General features: G+C 49.8%; 2 protein-coding genes across 2 annotated transcripts in view; one reads left to right on the top strand and one right to left on the bottom strand.

Moving 5' to 3' along the window:
• Positions 1-19,691, bottom strand: part of B3GNT8 (UDP-GlcNAc:betaGal beta-1,3-N-acetylglucosaminyltransferase 8) — a 122,642-nt gene that overhangs the window by 73,936 nt on the left and 29,015 nt on the right. The gene's annotated exons all lie outside the window — the stretch shown is intronic.
• On the top strand, positions 1,658-18,648 carry BCKDHA (branched chain keto acid dehydrogenase E1 subunit alpha). Its single transcript, XM_087940190.1, has 9 exons — positions 1,658-1,778; positions 7,388-7,564; positions 8,237-8,323; positions 9,210-9,318; positions 13,133-13,294; positions 13,626-13,832; positions 14,063-14,204; positions 15,094-15,265; positions 16,408-18,648. The coding sequence occupies exons 1-9, from the start codon at positions 1,683-1,685 to the stop codon at positions 16,576-16,578; spliced, it is 1,323 nt and encodes a 440-aa protein (XP_087796316.1). The 5' UTR covers positions 1,658-1,682; the 3' UTR covers positions 16,579-18,648.

Below are 19,691 nucleotides of genomic sequence, written 5' to 3' on the forward strand. Positions count from 1 at the left end.
TGGGATTTGGCGGCAGGAGGGGTCGCATTTTGGGATCCAAGAGGAGCCCCCCTCCCGTTCTCTTCTTTTGCGGTTTTTAATAAATTTAAATTCCAGAAGACTCTGGGCAGCTAATCTAACAGTTATATCTATGTAGCTTTATCTCCATTCCTATCTATCTACTTATCTACCCACCCACCTACCTACATCTCTCATCTATCTATCTATCTATCTATCTATCTATCTATCCATCTATCTATCCCTTCATCATCTATCTCCATCCATCTATATAATCTCTATAGCTAAACTTTCTATCTAATCATATATATTATCCATCCATTTTATCTATATCTAATCTCTATATCTTTCTGATCTCTATATCTATTGCCTATCTCTATCCTATCAATCTCTCCTTTATCCATCCACCCCGCTTTCTATCTATCTATCTATCTATCTATCTATCTATCTATCTATCTATCTATCTATCTTCTTTCTATAGCTAATCTATCTAATCTCTGTATCTATATCCATCCATCCATTCATCCATCCATCTTATCTAATCTCTATATCATCCATCCATCCCTTATCTATATCTGATCTCTATTGTCTATATCCTATCAATCTCTCCTTTATCCATCCATCCCTCTTTCTATATATCCATCCATCCATCCATCCATCCATCTAATCTATAGAATCTCTATATTGTCTACCTCTCATCTATCAATCTCTCCTTTATCCATCCACCCGTCTGTCTGTCTATCTATCTATCTATCTATCTATCTATCTATCTATCTATCTATCTATCTATCTTTCTATAGCTAATCTATCTAACCTCTATATCTATATCCATCCATCCATCCATCTTATCTATATCTGATCTCTATATCTATTGTCTATATCCTATCAATCTCTCCTTTATCCATCCACCCCTCTATCTATCTATCTATCTATCTATCTATCTATCTATCTATCTATCTATCATCTTTCTATAGCTAATCTATCTAATCTCTATATTGATCCATCCATCCATCTATCTTATCTATCTAATCTCTATATCATCCATCCATCCATCTTATCTATATCTGATCTCTATATCTATTGTCTATATCCTATCAATCTCTCCTTTATCCACCCATCCCTCTTTCTATATATCCATCCGTCCATCCATCCATCCATCCATCCATCCATCCATCCATCTAATCTATAGCTAATCTATCGAATCTCTACTTCTATCGTCTACCTCTGTCATCTATCAATCTCTCCTTTATCCCTCTTTCTATACATCCACCCATCCATCCATTCCTCCTGCTCCTTACACTGTACATCTGCCTCTCTCTCTCTTGCAAATTGGTGGGAGACTTGGGGGGGGGGGGGGGTAGTTTCCCAGCGTTGCAGGATTCCATGCCCATCATCCTCTCCCACCACCTCAAATGTAAGCCCCCTCTCCCCCCCACTACCGCTCCAGCCCCGAGTTCCCTTCTCCTCCAAGCGGGCGCCCTCCAGGGGCCTGGCACAATTGCCCCCCACCGCCCTCCCGCCCATCCACCCCGAGAGGGGCTCCTCCCGGGGAGGCTGCGAGGCGCCCAGGGCGGAGGAGGAGGAGGAGGAGGAGGGAGGCAGGCGTGGGGGGTGGGGGGGTGGCCGGGCGCTCCGCTCCGCCCGTTCCCGGGCGCGGCTTGCTGGCTCTCCGCCTCTCCGGCAAGATGGCAGCGGCGGCGGTGGGTCGAGCCGGGCTGGGCTTCCTGCGGGGGCTTCGGCTCCCCGGCCCGGCCGGGGTCAGGGGGCTGCGCGCAGGAGGGGTGAGTCGGGTGGTGGTGGTGGTGGTCTGGGGAGGGGGCTTCCTTGGGGAGGGTGATCTGGGGGGCTGCAATTGCAAAGGCGGTCTTGGGGGCCACCAGGGCTCCAAGAAGTGGGGAAGATAGGGGTCTCCATGGGTGGCTATTGGGTCGGTGGTCCTAATGGATGCATTGCCCTAGACAGGGAATAGGTGAGAGAGGTATGGGGGTGGGGGCTTCCTCGGGGAGGGGTGATCTGGGATCTGGGGGACTGCAATTGCAGGGGGGCATCAGGGCTCCAAGAAGTGGGTGGGGGTGTCTCCATGGGTGGCTATTGGGTCGGGGGTCCTTATGGATGCATTGCCCTAGACAGGGAATGGGTGAGAGGTATTGGTGGGAGGGCTTCCCCAGATGGGAGGGAGGAATGTTGGGGGAGGGGCTCCCCTTAAGCAGGGTGTGTGTGTGTGTGGCGTTATTTGGGACTCCCCAAAAGTCTTTGCAAAGGCCTTGAATCAGGGGAGCCTTCAAACTTAGTAAACATTCAGACTTGTGGACTTCAAGTCCCAAAATCCCTCAGCCAGCAGGCAAGGAAATGGGAATTCTGGGAGTTGAAGTCCACAAGTCTTCATGTTGCCATGTTTGGAGACCACCACCACCACCCCCCGGTCTTGACAGAGACACCCCCCACCCCCTCCAGAAGGAGAGCTGACCTGACAGGGTGGGAAATGGACCACTTGGGCTCCGAGGGGTGATTAGAGAAGCCAGGGATGACCCATCGTCCCCTGCCTTCCAGAGCAAAGGGACTACAGTTCCCATACTCCCCAGCCAGCCCAGCCAAGGAGATGGACCGTCGTTGTCCAGTAACTCTGGAGGCTATCACCTTGTGGTCAAGAGGGGGCTGGAATCTTCGCAAGAGAAGACCTCTCCTTTTTGTTCTCTGAAAAGGTCTGGCAGGATGATCCCCCAAATTGGGAAGTTGAAGATGTGAGGAATTCTGGGAATTGATGTGTGGGGGGACCAACCGGCCAGCTGGGGAATTCTGGGAGTTGAAGTCCCCCCACATCTTCAAGTTCCCAAATTTGGAGAGCTCTGTTTTAAAAGAGAGGGAAAGGGTGAAGATCCAAAGACCCTTCCTCCTCTGTGTGTAATGTGTTGCACATAGGTGCAAATGCTGTGTTGCACGTATGTGCAAAAGTTCTTCCCCGCAACAACCTTGCAAAAAGGACGTGGAATCCCTTTGCTGGGGTGGGCGGCTATACTGCATAAATCCAACACATCATTCCATAAATAAGAGAGATTGGGCCATCATCCACCATCAATCTGGCTGAGGACACCTGCAAAGTTGGGCGTGAAACTAGACTTCCCAGTTCCCCAGCCCCTTGTCCGAGACTTAACCTGGTATTTTCCAACTTTATAAGATGTATGGACTTCCAACTCCCAGAATTCCCTAGTTAGAAGATTGGGGAAAAATATTGGGTGGATTAGGTGGGGATGCAATCTCAAATGAAATAAATAACCTTCACAATTCGTGCTGATAATTGGGAAGGGAGGCCTGTTTGAAATCAGATGTATTTAGCTCTGTATCTTTGTGTGTGCATGTATGTGTGTGTGTGTGTGTACACATGTATGTGTAACCTTTCCTTATCTTTTGCCCTCAGGGCCTGTTGAATTACAATGCTCGTTGTTCTACTAGACCCGTGCAGTCCATTTATTTCATTTTATTTCGTTGCATCCTGCCTGTAAATAACATTTGTAAATAACTCAAGGCAGTGAGCGTGCTTAATGTTTCTTCCTTGTGCTGTTTTCCCCACAACAACAAACCTGTGAGGTGGGTTGGGCTGAGAGAGAAGGACTGGATCCAAAGAACCCAGCTGGCTTTCCTGCCCAAAGTGGGACTAGAACTCACCTTATCCTGGTTATTGGTCCCTCTAGCTTTCATGCTTAATGCAGAACTAGAACTCCCAATCTCCTGATGATTGGCCCAAAGTCATCCAGTCGGCTTTCATGCTTAAGGCAGGACTAAAACTCCCTGTCTCCTGTTGATTGGCTGAAAGTCACCCAGCTGGCTTTCATTCCTAAGGCAGGACTAGAACTCCCAGTCTCCTGGTGATTGTCCCAAAGTCACCCAGCTGGCTTTCATTCCTAAGGCAGGACTAGAACTCCCTGTCTCCTGGTGATTGGCCCAAAGTCACCCAGCTGGCTTTCATTCCTAAGGCAGGACTAGAACTCCCAGTCTCCTGGTGATTGTCCCAAAGTCACCCAGTCAGCTTTCATTCCTAAGGCAGAACTCCCAGTCTCCTGGTGATTGGCCCAAAGTCACCCAGTCAGCTTTCATTCCTAAGGCAGAACTCCCAGTCTCCTGGTGATTGGCCCAAAGTCACCCAGTCAGCTTTCATTCCTAAGGCAGAACTCCCAGTCTCCTGGTGATTGTCCCAAAGTCACCCAGTCAGCTTTCATTCCTAAGGCAGAACTCCCAGTCTCCTGGTGATTGGCCCAAAGTCACCCAGTCAGCTTTCATTCCTAAGGCAGAACTCCCAGTCTCCTGGTGATTGGCCCAAAGTCACCCAGTCAGCTTTCATTCCTAAGGCAGAACTCCCAGTCTCCTGGTGATTGGCCCAAAGTCACCCAGTCAGCTTTCATTCCTAAGGCAGAACTCCCAGTCTCCTGGTGATTGGCCCAAAGTCACCCAGTCAGCTTTCATTCCTAAGGCAGAACTCCCAGTCTCCTGGTGATTGGCCCAAAGTCACCCAGTCAGCTTTCATTCCTAAGGCAGAACTCCCAGTCTCCTGGTGATTGGCCCAAAGTCACCCAGTCAGCTTTCATTCCTAAGGCAGAACTCCCAGTCTCCTGGTGATTGGCCCAAAGTCACCCAGTCAGCTTTCATTCCTAAATCAGGACTAGAACTCCCAGTCTCCTGGTGATTGGCCCAAAGTCACCCAGTCAGCTTTCATGTCTAAGGCAGGACTAGAACTCACCGTCTCCTGGTGATTAGCCCAAAGTCACCCAACTAGCTTTTATGCTTAAGGCAGCACTAGAACTCTCCATCTCCTAGTTGCTAGGTTGGTCCTAGACCACATCTCCTGGTCACTAGATCACATCTTAATGGGATGCTACTTGTCCCCATCTCTGGTGCGTGCCAGGCGGCCTCCGATGTGCTAGCAGTCATGCAACCACAAGCAAAAAAAAAACAAAAACCCATCGTGGGTTTTTTGCACTGAATCTTTGGATGAACTAACCCTACTGTTTGCACATGGAAACCTGCAACGGTGGGCATGCTTCCTGGGGCCAGGGGGTGTGTGTGTGAGCCCCACTGAATTGAGTGGGATTTGCTCCTGAGAAAACACAGCCAAACACCCGGGCTTAAGCCCAACACACACCCACCCACCCACAACCCTCCAATTCAAAACTGAAATCAATGCACAAAACCAAGGAACTCTGGGATTGGGAGGAGAAGCCTTGGGTGGAAAATGCCCAGTGTGCTTTTTTTAAAGGAGGTTCTTTGCCCAAAGGCATTTTCAATAGCGGGTGGGGGGGGGGGTGTCGCCCGCCGGTGGGCCAGCCTTCGCTTCCTTGGCAGGAGGCAGCGGGACAGACGGCGCCCTTGTGGAGCGCCTCCCGTGATTGGTTGGTTTCAAGGGGCGTGTTGGAGGCAGGTCACCGGCTTCTCTCCGGTGCTCGGTGGGCATCGAAGTTTATTTACCAACGGTGTGTGTGTGTGTGTGTGTGTGTGTGTGTGTGTGTGTGAGCTTTTCTAGCTAGCTGGATCCAGGTTTTGCCCCCCTTGTGGGCCATTTTTAATGCCCGCAAAGGTCTTTTTGGTTTGTGAGTTCAAGCGTCTTCTCCTGCACCTGAACAGCTGGGAGAGTTTCCCCGTTTTTGACAGTCTGCCTGGTCCGAGAAATTGGAGCAGGCTGAAAGAATAGCAGACCGTAGTCAGGTGCAGGGCCTAGTGGTTAAAGTTATGGAGGGGCAGGGTGTGGGCTCCTCACTTATTCCCAGCTGTGGAATCATTCTCATAGAGGCTGTCTTTCCAGTAAAAAGGGTCTTTTTCTCTCTCTTTTCTTTCTTTCTTTCTTTCTTTCTTTCTTTCTTTCATTTCTCTTTCTTTCCTTCTTTCTTTCATTTCTCTTTCTTTCCTTCTTTCTTTCTTTCCTTCTTTCTTTTCTTTTTCTCCCTCTCATTCTTTCTTTCTTTCATTCATTTCTCTCTTTCTATCCTTTCCTTCCTTCCTTCTTTTCTTTTTCTTTTCTTTTTCCCCCTCCCTCTCATTCTTTCTTTCTTTCCTTCTTTCTTTCTATCCTTTCCTTCTTTCTTTTCTTTTTCTTTTCTTTTTCTCCCTCCCTCTCGTTCTTTCTTTCATTCATTTCTCTCTCTTTCTATCCTTTCCCTCTTTCTTTTCTTTTTCTTTTCTTTTTCTCCCTCCCTCTCGTTCTTTCTTTTTCTTTCCTCCCTTCTTTTTCTTTCTTTCCTTCTTTTTATTGATTTCTTTTTCTTTCTCCCTTTCTTTTTCTCTTTCTATCCTTTCTTTCCTTTTCTCTTTCTTTTTCTTTTCCTTCTTTTTGTTTTCTCCCTCCCTCCCTCCCTCCCTCTCTTCTTCTTTCTTTCCTTCATTCTTTCTTTTTGTTTCTTTCTTTCCTTCTTTCTTTTTTTCTTTCTCTTACTTGCTTTCTCTCTCCCTCTCCTTCCTTCCTTTCTTCCCATTTTGCTTTTTTCTCTTCCTTCCTTCTTTCTTCTTTTTCTCTTTCCTTCCTTCCTTCTTCTTTCTTTCTTTTTCTCTTCCTATCCTTTCTTTTCTTTTTTCTTTTCTTTTCCTTCTTTTCTCTTTTTCTCCCTCCCCCACTCTCTTTCTTTCCTTCCTTCTTTCTTCTTTTTCTTTCTTTCTTCTTTTTTCCTTTTCTTTCTTTCTTTCTTTCTTTCTTTCTTTCTTTCTTTCTTTCTTTCTTTCTTTCTTTCTTTCTTTCGCTTGCTTTCTCTCTCCCTCCCTCCCTCCCTTCTTTCTTCCCATTTTGCTTCCTTTCCCTTCCTTCCTTCGCTTCCTCCCTTTTCTATCTATTTCCTATCCAATCCTGATTAATCTTTCAAAAATCCAAGCACAGACTGATCTGGTTATGGCACGTATGGGGTGCCATCACCACCTGTTGAACTTCACTCAAAAGATCTTTACTGAACCAGTTAGAATAAAAAAAATAAAAAATAAAAGCTAACTTCCTTCATTCTGTCACAGCTCAAAGCTGCTGTGTCTCTCGGCCTTGACACCTTGAAGATATATGTGTGGTACTTACAACTCCCAGAATTCCCCAGGCAGCCACTAAGCGAGTAGTCGTAAGGTCGAGGACTCCCAGTAAATCTGATCGGTGGGTTGCCCTCCCAAGCCAGCCGTGGGGCAGCTCTGCTCGCCCTAGAAATAAGGAAAAATTTTCTGACAATGAGAACAATCAACCCATGGAACAGAAGTTGCCTTTAGAAGTTGTGGGAGCTTCATCCCTGGAGGCTTTCAAGAAGAGACTGGGCTCCCATGTGTCAGAAATGGTGTAGGATCTCCTGCTGGGGGGGGGGGGGTTGGACTAGATGACCTACAAGGTCCCTTCCAACTCTGATTATCTGTTATACACTTATTTCTGCTCTTTCCCCAGGGGAGTCTTTGGCAGCAGGAATTCACCTCCCTGGAGGAGAAACCTCAGTTCCCCGGAGCCTCGGCTGAGTATATCGACAAGCTGGAATTCATCCAACCCAACATCATTTCGGGGATCCCCATTTACCGGGTCATGGACCGGCAGGGGCAGATTGTCAACCCCAGTGAGGATCCCCAGGTGAGATTTAGGCCAGGGGTCCCCAACCTTGGCAACTTGAAGACCTGTGAACTTCCAACTCCCAGAATTCAACTCTTAAAGCTTTGCTGGCTGAGGAACTCCCAGAATTCCTCAGCCAGCAAAGCTTTGAGATTTGTAGACTTCAACTCCCAGAATTCCTCAGCCAGCAAAGCTTGGAGACTTGTGGCCTTCAACTCCCAGAATTCCTCAGCCAGCAAAGCTTGGAGACTTGTGGCCTTCAACTCCCAGAATTCCTCAGCCAGCCTTTGGTCACGCCCACACTTTGCAGGCCCTGCCTTTCTTCCATAGATCTAGATCAGAGGTCTCCAACCTTGGAAACTTGACGGGACTTGTGGACTTCAATTCCCAGAATTCCTCAGTCAGAGGAATTCTGGGAGTTGAAGTCCACAAGTCTTAAGTTGCCAAGGTTGGAGACCCCTGATCTCGTCCAACCCTCCACCCAAACAGGCAAGTTTAAGGCTTGTGGACTTCAACTCCCAGAATTCCTGAGCTAACATGCCTGGAGGAGGAATGGTGGGAGTTGAAGTCCACAAGTCTTAAGTTGCCATGGCTGGAGATCCCTGATCTAGGCTTCTGCCCCCACCTTACCTACCCCCAAAAAACATGCCTAAAAACCTGATTTTTCACTTTCCGCCCTCCCTACCTTTGCAGATTTCCCAGGAGGAAGTGCTGAAATTCTACAAGAGCATGACGCTGCTCAACACCATGGATCGAATCCTCTACGAGTCCCAGAGACAGGTGAGAGGATGGCAGGAAAGGAGGGAGGGAGGGGCAGGGCAGGGGATCTCTGGGTGGCCCCTCGTGCCAACACCATGGGGTGACCATTGGCATCCGGATCCAAGACAAGGCATCAGCTTTCACCTAGAAAGCCTTACCTGGCACGGGGCCAGGGGGCTGCCAGGATATAAACCGACGGCAAACTGCACCCCTTACTGGCACTGATGATGTTAGCTGGCTGGGTAATGAAACGTCTGCAAGAAAACAAGCAAGCTCAGAGAGCACCAAGGACCCCACAATCCTCTTCTTCCTCCTCCTCCTCCTCTTCCCCTTCTCCTCCTCCTCCTCTCCACAAACACAGCACTCCCCTGTAGCACTGATAATGTTACCTAGTTTGGTAAAGGAACATCTGCAAGAAAACAAGGTCAGAGAGCACCAAGGACCCCACAGTCCTCCTCCTCTTCCTTTTCTTCCTCCTCCTCCTCTTCCTCCTCCTTCTCCCCTGACAAACCCCACTCCCTTCTAGCACTGATGATGTTACCTAGTTTGGTAATGAAACGTCCGCAAGAAAACAAGCAAGATCAGAGAGCACCAAGGAACCCACAATCCTCTTCTTCCTCCTCCTCCTCCTCCTCCTCCTCCTCCTCCTCCTCCTCCTCCTCCTCCTCCTCCTCCTCCTCCTCCTCCTCTTTCTCCTCCTCCTCCTCTCCGCAAATCCCACTCCCTTCCAGCACTGATGATGTTACCTAGTTTGATAACAAAACATCTGCAAGAAAACACCCAAAACATCGAGGACCCTTCCGGTCAACCCTGAGCTACCAATATCCTCCTTTATTAGCCTCTTTTCGGCTTCGGACCTGAAGCCCTGGGCCAGCATTCACAGTCCTGGCCTCCTTTTTATTCCCAGGGGCGAATTTCCTTTTATATGACCAACTACGGAGAAGAAGGCACCCATGTAGGCAGCATCGCGGCTCTGGACGACGCTGACCTGGTCTTCGGACAGTACCGAGAAGCAGGTGAGCCTCCCGCAGGCGTTTTCTTCTTCGGCCATAGTAGCTAAGCAGCCACCAGGGGGCAACATTTCGAAGGAGAGGAGGAGAATCTTGGTTTACATTACAAGATAACAGATAATCAGAGTTGGAAGGGGCCTTGTAGGTCATCTAGTCCAACCCCCTGCCCAAGTGGGGGACCCTACACCATTTCTGACACATGGGAGCCCAGTCTCTTCTTGAAAGTTTCCAGTGATGAAGCTCCCACAACTTCTGAAGGCAACTTCTGTTCCATCAGTTGGTTGTTCTCCCTGTCAGAAAGTTTCTCCTTATTTCCAGGTTGAATCTCTCCTTGATCAGTTTCCATCCTTTATTCCTTGTCTGGCCTTCGGGTGCTTTAGGAAATGGGTTGACCCCCTTCCTCCTCTCTGTGGCAGCCCCTCAAATATTGGAAGGCTGCTCTCCTGTCTCTCCTGGTCCTTCTCTTCCCTAGACCAGCCAGGCCCAGTTCCTGCAACCGTTCTTTATATTTAGAATAGAATAACAGAAGGGAACTTGTAGGTCATCTAGTCCAACCCCCTGCCCAAGTGGGGGACCCTACACCATTTCTGACAAATGGCAGTCCAATATCTTCTCGAAGGTCTGAAGTGATGGTGCTCCCACAACTTCTGTTCCCTTGGTTGATTGTTCTGTCTGAAAGTTTCTCCTTATTTCCAGGTTGAATCTTTCCTTGTTCAGTTTCCATCCATTACTCCTTGTCGGACCTTCAGGTGCTTTAGAAAACAGCTTGATCCCCTACTCTCTGCGGCAGCCCCTCAAATATTGGAAGACTGCTCTCCTGTCTCCCCTGGTCCTTCTCTTCACTAGACTAGCCAGGCCCAGTTCCTGCAACGGTTTTTCATATGTTTTAGTCTCCAGTCCCCTCATCATCCTGGTTGTTCTTCTCTGTACTTTTTACTAGAGTCTCAATGTCTTTTTTATAGTGTGGTGACCAAAACTGGATGCAGTACTCTAGGTGTGGCCTTACTAAGGCTTTATAGAGTGGTGTTAGTAACTCCCTTGATCTCGATTGTATCCCTCTGTTAATGCAACTTAGAATTGCATGGACTTTTTTGGGCTGCTTTTGGTTTATTATGGCTTTATCCCGAGACCTGCATGGGACAATATTTCCACCTTTTCTTTATTCTTCCTGGATGGTTTGTATCTCGCCTTTATTATTTTGACCAATAAAGCAGAGAACGTATCCAACCCATCTTCCTCCTCCTATTTTCCCCACAGTAGCAGAAAAGGGTGGGATTCCTAAACCAACCACCGGTTCTCCGCTGGGTGGGTGTGGCCATGGTGGGCGTGGCCTACCGGAACTTCCGGAAGGGCTGCTATTCACCTTCCCCAGAGTCCGGAGGCTTCCCTCGGGCCTCTGGGAGGGTGAAAACAGCTTCCACCGGCCCCAGAGGCCCCCTAGAAGCTGGAAACAGGGCCGTTTCCAGACTTCTAGAACTTCCACGAGGGCCATTTTTCATCCTCCCAGAACCTCCACGCGGATCCTGCATTTAACTGGCCACGTGGGGACTCTGGGGAGGGGTGGGCAGGGCCAGCAGGTTGGTTCAACTCCCGTTCCGGCGAACCAGATGTAAATTTAACATCCAGTTTGCGTGAACCAGCCTGAACCGGCTGAATTCCTCCCCTGTTAACAGCCTTGAGAGGTGGGTTGGGTTGAGAGAGTGTAACTCACTCAAAGTCTCCCAGCCGTCTTTTATGGATGAGGCGGGACTAGAACTCCCAGTCTCCTGGTGATTGGCCCATAATCCCTAAGCAGCTTTCATGCTCAAGAGGAACTAGAACTCACCGTCTCCTGGTGATTGGCCCAAAGTCACCCAGTCAGCTTTCATGGCTAAGGCGGAACTAGAACTCACCATCTTCTGGTGATTGGCCCAAAGTCACCCAGTCAGCTTTCATGCCTAATGCAGAACTAGAACTCACTGTCTCCTGGTGATTGGCCCATAATCCCCTAAGCAGCTTTCATGCTCAAGAGGAGCTAGAACTCACCATCTCCTGGCGATTGGCCCAAAGTCACCCAGCTGGCTTTCATTTCTAAGGCAGAACTAGAACTCCCGATCTCCTGGCGATTGGCCCAGAGTCACCCAGCCGGCTTTCATGCCTAAGGCAGAACTAGAACTCCCTGTCTCCTGGTGATCGGCCCAAAGTCACCCAGCTGGCTTTCAGATCTAAGGCGGAACTAGAACTCCCTGTCTCCTGGCGATTGGCCCAAAGTCACCCAGCTGGCTTTCATGCCCAAGGCAGGACTAGAACTCACCATCTCCTGGTGATCGGCCCAAAGTCACCCAGACAGCTTTCGTTTCTAAGGCGGGAGTAGCCCCCACGTCTCCTCGTTTGTCACCTGTTCCTCAACCACTAGACCAAACTGTCCAACCGTGACCTTCCTTTCCCCTTACAGTTAGTATCTTGAGCCCAGAGATTGGGTGTTTTGGGAGCAGGCTTGGGGGTGCACGTTGCATCAGCTGGTACCTCTTTAAAGCAGCCGCATGTTGCACGATAGCCTCATGAACCCGGGATAAAGCTTGTTTGAGCAAGTCAATGTCAAAGGACTTCATATCTGGGATTGACCGGCCTGGCTTGTTTTGAACGGAGGAGGTACCAGGAACAGAAAGACATCAAACGCAGCATGGCCTCCCGTTGGCACCCGCTTAACCCTCCTGCCTCCCTTTTCTGGAATCCGGCATCTTCGTTTAGGGGAAAGGAAGCTGCTGGAAATAATCCTCTTGAAGGAAGCGCCAACAATACAAGTTGGCAGATTACAGGCAGTTGAAAGGGGAGAGGGATTAAGCAGGCAGCTGGTCAAGCAGTTGCTTTGGAGCAGGCTGTAGAGCTGGGGGGGGTGGGTTGGTTTCTAGTAAGGGATTGCAGTAAATGCGGTGTATGTATGCTACTCGTAGTCAGTAGCAACTGGGGAGGGAGAAGAAAGGAAAGGAAAGAAAGGGAAAGGAAAGGAAAGAAAGGAAAAGAAAGAAAGAGAAAAACAAAGAGAGAGAGAAAGAAGGAAGGAAGGGAGAGAGGGAGAAATGGAGAGAGGAAGGGAGGGAGGAAGAGAGAGGAGGGAAGGGAGGGAGGGAAGGAAAAAGAAACAGAAAGAAAGAGAGGGAGGGAGGGAGAAATGAAGGAAGGGAGGAAGGAAGAGAGAGAGGGAAGGAAGGGAAGAAAGAGGAAGGAAGGAAGAAGGGAAGGAAGGGAAGAGGGAAGAGAGGGGAAGGAAGGGAGAGAGGAAGGGAAGGAAAGAAAAAGAAGAAAGGAAAAAAGAGGGAGAGAGGGAGAAATGGAGAGAGGGAGGGAGGGAGGAAGAGAGGAGGGAAGGGAGGGATGGAAGGAAAAAGAAAGAGACAGAAAGAAAGAGAAAGAATGAAGGGAGGAAGGGAGAGAGGGAAGGAAGGAAGGAAGGGAAGAGAGGGGAAGGAAGGGAGAGAGGAAGAGAAGGAAAGAAAAAGAAAGGAAAAAGAAAAAAAGAAAGAGGAAAAAGGAAAGAGAGAGGAAAGGAGAAAGGGAAGGAAGGAAGGAGAAAGGAAGGGAGAAAAGGGAAGGAAGGAAGGGGAAAAAGGGAAGAAGGAGAGAGGGAGGAAGAAATAAATAAATCTCAGTTTATCGTTATTACTTTGTGATTTTGTCTCATAAATATCTTTTATTACCTCCCACCCCCAACACACAAAGAGGTCGACCACAACACCTGACACGGTGTCAAAGCCAGCCTAGTGCCAGAAGACAACTGAAACTTCTAACCTGGTCTCTCCCTCTCTCTCTCTCTCTCTCTCTCTCCCTCTCTTTCTCCCAGGTGTGCTGATGCACCGGGGCTACCCTCTGGACCTGTTTATGGCCCAATGCTACGGCAACACCAGTGACCCCGGGAAAGGCCGCCAGATGCCCGTGCATTACGGCTGCAAAGACTTGAACTTCGTCACCATCTCATCTCCGCTGGCCACCCAGATCCCACAAGGTGAGACTTCGTCAGAGTCCCAGGTTTTTGCTTCCGGAGACCCCGACAGACCCCATCCGCTCTTCTGACCTAGACTTCCCCAACAGCACAAAGCCGACTCCTCGTCCCATAAACCTCTTTTATTGAGTTTACAGTGAATTCCGCTCCAGCAAAGTCCCGGCCAACAGTCTTTCAAGAGATTTCCCAATTACAGCTTGGAGAGCTGTCAGGACTGGCCCAGGCTCCTCCCCAACCTCCTCACTGTCCGAGCCAACGCAGGCTCTTAATGTTTGGGGGAACCCCCCCCTCCAAGAATGAACAGCCTGACCCCTCTCTCTCCTTCCCTTGCTAGCGGTGGGGGCCGCCTATGCCTTCAAGCGGGCAAACACAAACCGCATCGTCATCTGCTACTTCGGCGAAGGGACGTCCAGCGAGGGGGATGCCCACGCCGGCTTCAATTTTGCCGCCACCCTCGATTGCCCGGTCATCTTTTTCTGCCGGAACAACGGCTACGCCATCTCCACTCCAACCTCTGAACAATACCGGGGCGATGGAATCGGTGAGACAAACGACCAGTCATAAGCTGAGGACTACCTCAATTCTGGTGTTAGGAACCATTCTGCAATCCTGAATTCAGAAACCTTCCTAGATCTAGATTTTAAACTCAACTTAAATTAAAATTGAAACCTTTCATTAAAATATATATATATATATATATACGTTAGCAGAAGTGGTTCTGGAAAGACAGGACTCCCAAGTGTGTTCATACGTCTTGTTGCACCCCCCCAGCTGCCCGGGGTCCCGGTTACGGCATCCAGTCTATCCGTGTAGATGGCAACGACGTCTTTGCCGTGTATAATGCCACTAAGGAGGCCCGGCGCCGAGCCGTGGCCGAAAACCAACCGTTCCTCATTGAGGCTATGACCTACAGGTGCGTGTAGAGCAATGGTGGGATTCAAATGTTTTTACTACCGGTTCTGTGGTTGTGACTTGATGGGCGTGGGTGACTTGGCTGGGTAGGTGTGGTGTGGCTGGATGGGCGTGGCTGGTTGGGTGTGGGCGGGCGTGGGGTGTGGCTTGGTGGACAGGGCAGGGGAAGGATGCATTGCAAAATCCCATTCCCTCCCCACCCCACTAACCTGCATTCCAGCTCCATTCTCCTGTGCAGGGCAACCAAAGGAGACCCAGCCAATCAGCTGCGACTCGGGAGGCGGAGAATAGTTGGGGGCAGGGCCAGTCAGAGGTGGTATTGGCCGGTTCTCCGAACTACTCAGAATATCCACTTCCAGTTCTCCGAACTACTCAGAATATCCACTTCCGGTTCTCCAGAACTGGTCAGAACCGGCTGAATACCACCTCTGCTTCCTTCCCTTTCTTCCTCTCTTTCTTCCAGTGGTGGGATTCAAAAAAAAAAAATTTCTACCAGTTCTGTGGGCATGGCTGGGTGGTGTGTTATGGCTTGGTGAGTGTGGCTTGGTGGGCATGGCAGGGGAAGGTTACTGCAAATTCCTTCCCCACCCCACTAACCTGCTTTCCAGCTCCGTTCTCCTGTGCAGGGCAACCAAAGAAGACCCAGCCAATCAGCTGGGACTCCATGGGAGGCAGAGAAGAGATGGGGTTGGTGGGGCCAGACAGAGGCGGTATTGGCCGGTTCTCCGAACTACTCAAAATGGCCGCTGTCGGTTCTCCAGAAGTGGTCCGAACTGGCTGAAGACCACTTTGGTTTGGAAGTGGACCAGGCGGTTGGAAGAGGGGTCTGGTCAAAATCAACTTTGTGTCCCACCCCCCGGTCCCTCCCCCCTGTCGCCTCCTTCTCCCAGGATCGGGCACCACAGCACCAGCGATGACAGCTCAGCCTACCGCTCGGTGGATGAAGTCAATTATTGGGACAAGCAAGACCATCCCATCTCACGACTCCGTCACTACATGACGAGCCGCAACTGGTGGGATGAGGAGCAGGAGAAGAGCTGGCGGAAGAAATCCCGCAAACGGGTCAGTGGTTGAGCCCAAAGATATACGTGCCCCTGGGGCCGGGAGGACCCCGGGCGGCCAATTAAATTTCCCCCAAAGTCTCAGAGAGAAGGTCTGCGGTGTAGATTCTCAGTCATCCAGGTCAGGATTCCAAAGTTGCTTTTTTTAAAGAGCCATCCTCTGGGAATCACCCCCAAAAGGAAGGCTACTTCAGTTGAATTCTAGAAAATAGCAATAGCAATAGTCCTTAGACTTATATACCGCTTCTCAGTGCTTTACAGCCCCCTCTAAGCGGTTTACATTGAGTCAGCCTCTGGCCCCCAACAATCTGGGTCCTCATTTTACCGACCTTGGAAGGACGGAAGGCTGAGTCCATCTTGAGCTGCTCAGGATTGAACTCCTGGCAATGAGCAGAGTCGGCCTGCAATACTGCATTCGGAAGGGAAGGGAAGGGAAGGGAAGGGAAGGGAAGGGAAGGGAAGGGGAGGGAGGAAGGAAGGGAGGGAGGGAGGGAGGGAGGAAGGGAAGGGATAGCAGTTAGACTTTATATATTCAGTGTTTTCCAGCCCTCTCTAAATGGTTTACAGAGCCAGCCTCTTGCCCCCAACAATCTGGGTCCTTATTTGACCCATCAAGGAAGGAAGGAAGGAAGGAAGGAAGAAAGGAAGGAAGAAAGGAAGGAAGGATCAGAGAGATAGAAGAAGGAAGGATCAGAGAAGGAAGGAGGGAGGGAGGGAAGGAAGGAAGGAAGGAAGGGCAGTTAGACTTTATATATTCAGTGCTTTCCAGCCCTCTCTAAATGGTTTACAGAGCCACCCTCTTGCCCCCAACCATCTGGGTCCTTATTTGACCCATCAAGGAAAGAAGGAAGGAAGGATAGCAACAGCACTTAGACTGATATACCACTTCACAGTGCTTTACAGAGCTTTGAAGAGCCAGCCTCTTGCCCCCAACCATCTGGGTCCTCATTCTACCGACCTCGGAAGGAAGGACGGAAGGCTGAGTCAACCTTGAGCCGGTCAGGATCGAAGCCCTGGCAACGTGCCCGAGCCAGAGAGTTGGAACTAGAACATCCCCAAGGTCCCTTCTTCCAACTCTTGTTATTCTGCTTCACGGTTGCATTTCCCCTCCCGTCCCCCGCCACCCCTTCCTTCTTTCTCCAGGTGATGGAGGCCCTCGAGGAGGCCGAGCGGAAGCTGAAGCCCAAACCGCAACTCCTCTTCTCGGATGTCTACAGCGAGATGCCCTGGCACATCGCCAAGCAGCAGACTTCGCTGGAGCGTCACCTGAACCAATACGGAGAACATTACCCTCTGGATCACTTCGAGAAGTGAATCCCGGCCTAGCGGGGGACACCCTTCCCCCAACCCCGAGGGCTGGTGCCCCCCCCATCATGCCAGGGTGCCAGTCGGGCCTGTTGGCATCTCCATCATCCATCCCGGTCACGCCCCCACCCCACCCCAAAATCTCTCTCTCTTTCGTTGGGGATGCTTATCCGGTATTCCATCCATCCTCTGTTTCCGGTCGAAGTCATCTCTGCATCCCGCCGAGATTTTCTTCCCAAAGTGGGCCACTTGGCTTTATCGTTCCACTTCCATTTTTCTTTTTTCTTTTAAAGACCAGCTCCGAAGAAGAGAGAGGGGTGGGTTTAGTCAGCCTGTGGCAAGAGACAAGTCAGGATGAGCGAGCGCCGCACTTTCTGGGGACAGTTAAAAGGAGGTTTAATGCACCGCTAGGTGCATTTCTGTAGAACTGGGGAGGAGGTGGGTTTTCCTTTCGGCCCGCTTTGATCTTCGAAGACTTCTCTTTGAATTTGGTTTCTGGCTCAAGGGACACTCCCTCTCCTCCTGGGTTCTTGGAAAATATAGAATTGGGCTGGCACTATTTGGGGTCTGAGATATAGTCTGGCACTGGGGCCCCGCCTGGCATTCTGTTTTTCGAGCAACGTATTCATCTTTTATGATTCACCCCAGCTGTCCATTTTCGATTGCTCCTCCGCTCTTCTCTTCACGGGCCTTTAAGAAAAGTTCCTTTCCCCCTCATTTTCAAAGCAAAGGGGAGTAGCTACTACTTTGTCACTATAGCAATAGTCAGAGGGTCATAACAACAATAGCTGTAGGGTTTTTACAGAAGGCTGATGGGAGTTTTAGAAATTAGCATTCAAGGATTGAATAGCCTCAAGTGATCCAACTGGGGTCATTTTTATTTTTATCGTTTGCACAAAAAAGCTGGGAAAAGCTGCCGGTATTTCCCTTAAAAGCACAGAAATCTCTCCCAGCTCAACGGTGATGGACTGGCGTTGCCTTAAACTTGCTGCTTTAATAGACTAGGGAGCGTCTCTGGGTTTTGACACGTTCACAATTTTACTCACAGCCCCCAATTCAGCTAGCAAATCTGGTGTCTCCTTAGCGTCCCACTGTGGAAAGGGTTCAATTTGTCCGATCACTTTCCGGAGGGGAATATCTTTTTTTAGGAAAAATCCATAGTGGGGGGAGCTCCCGAAGGGGGCTTGAAGTTGAGGTGCCCCCTACCTCCCATATTCCACCGTGGAAAGAGACACGATCAATTTATTTCTTGGCCGGAGCACGGAGATCGGCCTCGAATGAGGCGCCAGCTAATTGATCACAACCCTTTAAAAGGCAGGAGTTGGATGCTACCGGTTCGTACCGGTTTGGCCGACCCGGGTGTTAATTTTAACATCTGGTTCGCTGAACTGGTAGTTGCAACGACCGGCTGGCCCTGCCCACCCAGACTTTCCAAGGGGTCTCCAAGAGGCCATTTTGGATCCCAGATAAATACAGGGGGCACGTGGAAGGGTGAAAAAACGGCCTCCCAGAAGGCTGGAAACAGGCCCGTTTCTGGCCTCCGGAGTCCAGGGAAGGCGAAAACAACCCCTCCCCGCCCGGCTGTGGCGCAGGAGGCCGACTAGGCCACGCCCACCATGGCCACGCTCACCCAGCAGCCGGCCAGAGAACCGGTTGCTAAAAATTTTTTGAAGCCCACCCCTTGCTTAAAGGGGTGTCTTTCCGAGAAAACGGTTGCCAAAGGAGTGTGGATTTTCTTCAGGAAGGAAATGACTTTGAGCAAGGGGGTGGTGGTGGTGGAGGATGGAAAACTTTGCCCCGGGTTGGTTTTAGAAATGAATAAATATGGGGATTGCAAGGAACGAGACGCAGGGAATCTTGAGTTCGAACGTCTCCCTTGTGGATATTTGCTGCAAAATTTTCTTTCCCCGGCTCTTCCTTCAGTGGAATTCACGCTGTTCTGTTATTCTTACTCAAAAGCTGTTACAACTGAAAATAACAATTATTAGCGGGTTAAAGGGAATAATGGGTGGATGCCAGCCTATCTAATCGCACATATGGGGCAAGTTGGAAAATCAATAAATATATATATTTTTTGGGCTAATGGCGCCCGTGTGTGTGTGTGAATACCTGTGGAGGGGCACCATCTGCCCCACGACGTATCAACATGTTCTTCTCAGCACGTGTGTGTGTGTGTGTGTGTTTGTGTTGGCATAGTTTTCCTGGCTGCCTCTTTGCAAAAAAAAAAGAAATCTGAGCTTTTATTAGATACGCTCTGCAGGGAATACAGGTAGTCCTCGACTTACAACAGTTCATTTAGTGACTGTGATGACCCCGGAGTGTGGCACAAAGGCAACATAGTCAAATAAGCAAGAAGAATCCCTTTATTATCTCCAGCTTTGCCCCCAGTGTGCAGGTTACCTTCGGCTGGAGGAAAAAAAACTCCCAGGAACAGCCTTTAAGTGGAGGAAATTCAATCAGGAAATAAAGTACATACAGACTGTAACTAAAAATCCACACAAACCACCCTGCAGTGATTAACTTGACAGGGCAGGAGAAGGAATTGCAGACTTGAAAGGCCAGCAAAATAAACACAGTGGGAAGACGCCAGGAACCCAGATGAGCCCCGACAATAACAGATAACTCATGATTTCCTCCCAATAACTTGCTGTGCGCAGCTTCCCTTTTTAAACACGGTGTTCCCAGCTGAAGCTAAAGAAGGGAATCAGGGCCCTTTCCTCCCCTGTAAGCCATGCAACTCACATTGCTCCCTTCTCCCTTCCCCACTGCGTGCCCTAGGATGAAGAGGGAGGTGGGCCTGAATCTTCCTCTGAATTCCCTCTCCCTTGTTCTACCTCTTCCCTGCTCTGCCCAGCCAGCCTTTGCCCTTCCCCAGTTTCTTCCACAGCCAATGGAGCCACACTCTGGCTCCCTGTCAGCTGCTCGGCCTCCCCCTCCGAATCAAGATTCCGACGGGCATGACAGTGACCGTTCCAAGTTACAACGGCACTGAAAAAAAGTGACACGGCCATTTTTCACACTTCGGACCATTGCAGCATCTTTGTGATCAAAACCGAGACACATTCATATTTATGACGTCCCAGAGTTACGTGATCCCCTTTTGCGACCTTCCGCCAAGCAAA

The sequence above is a fragment of the Pseudonaja textilis genome, chromosome 10 (assembly GCF_049901715.1).
Source record: "Pseudonaja textilis isolate UNSWEBS1 chromosome 10, rPseTex1.2, whole genome shotgun sequence".
NCBI lineage: Eukaryota > Metazoa > Chordata > Lepidosauria > Squamata > Elapidae > Pseudonaja > Pseudonaja textilis.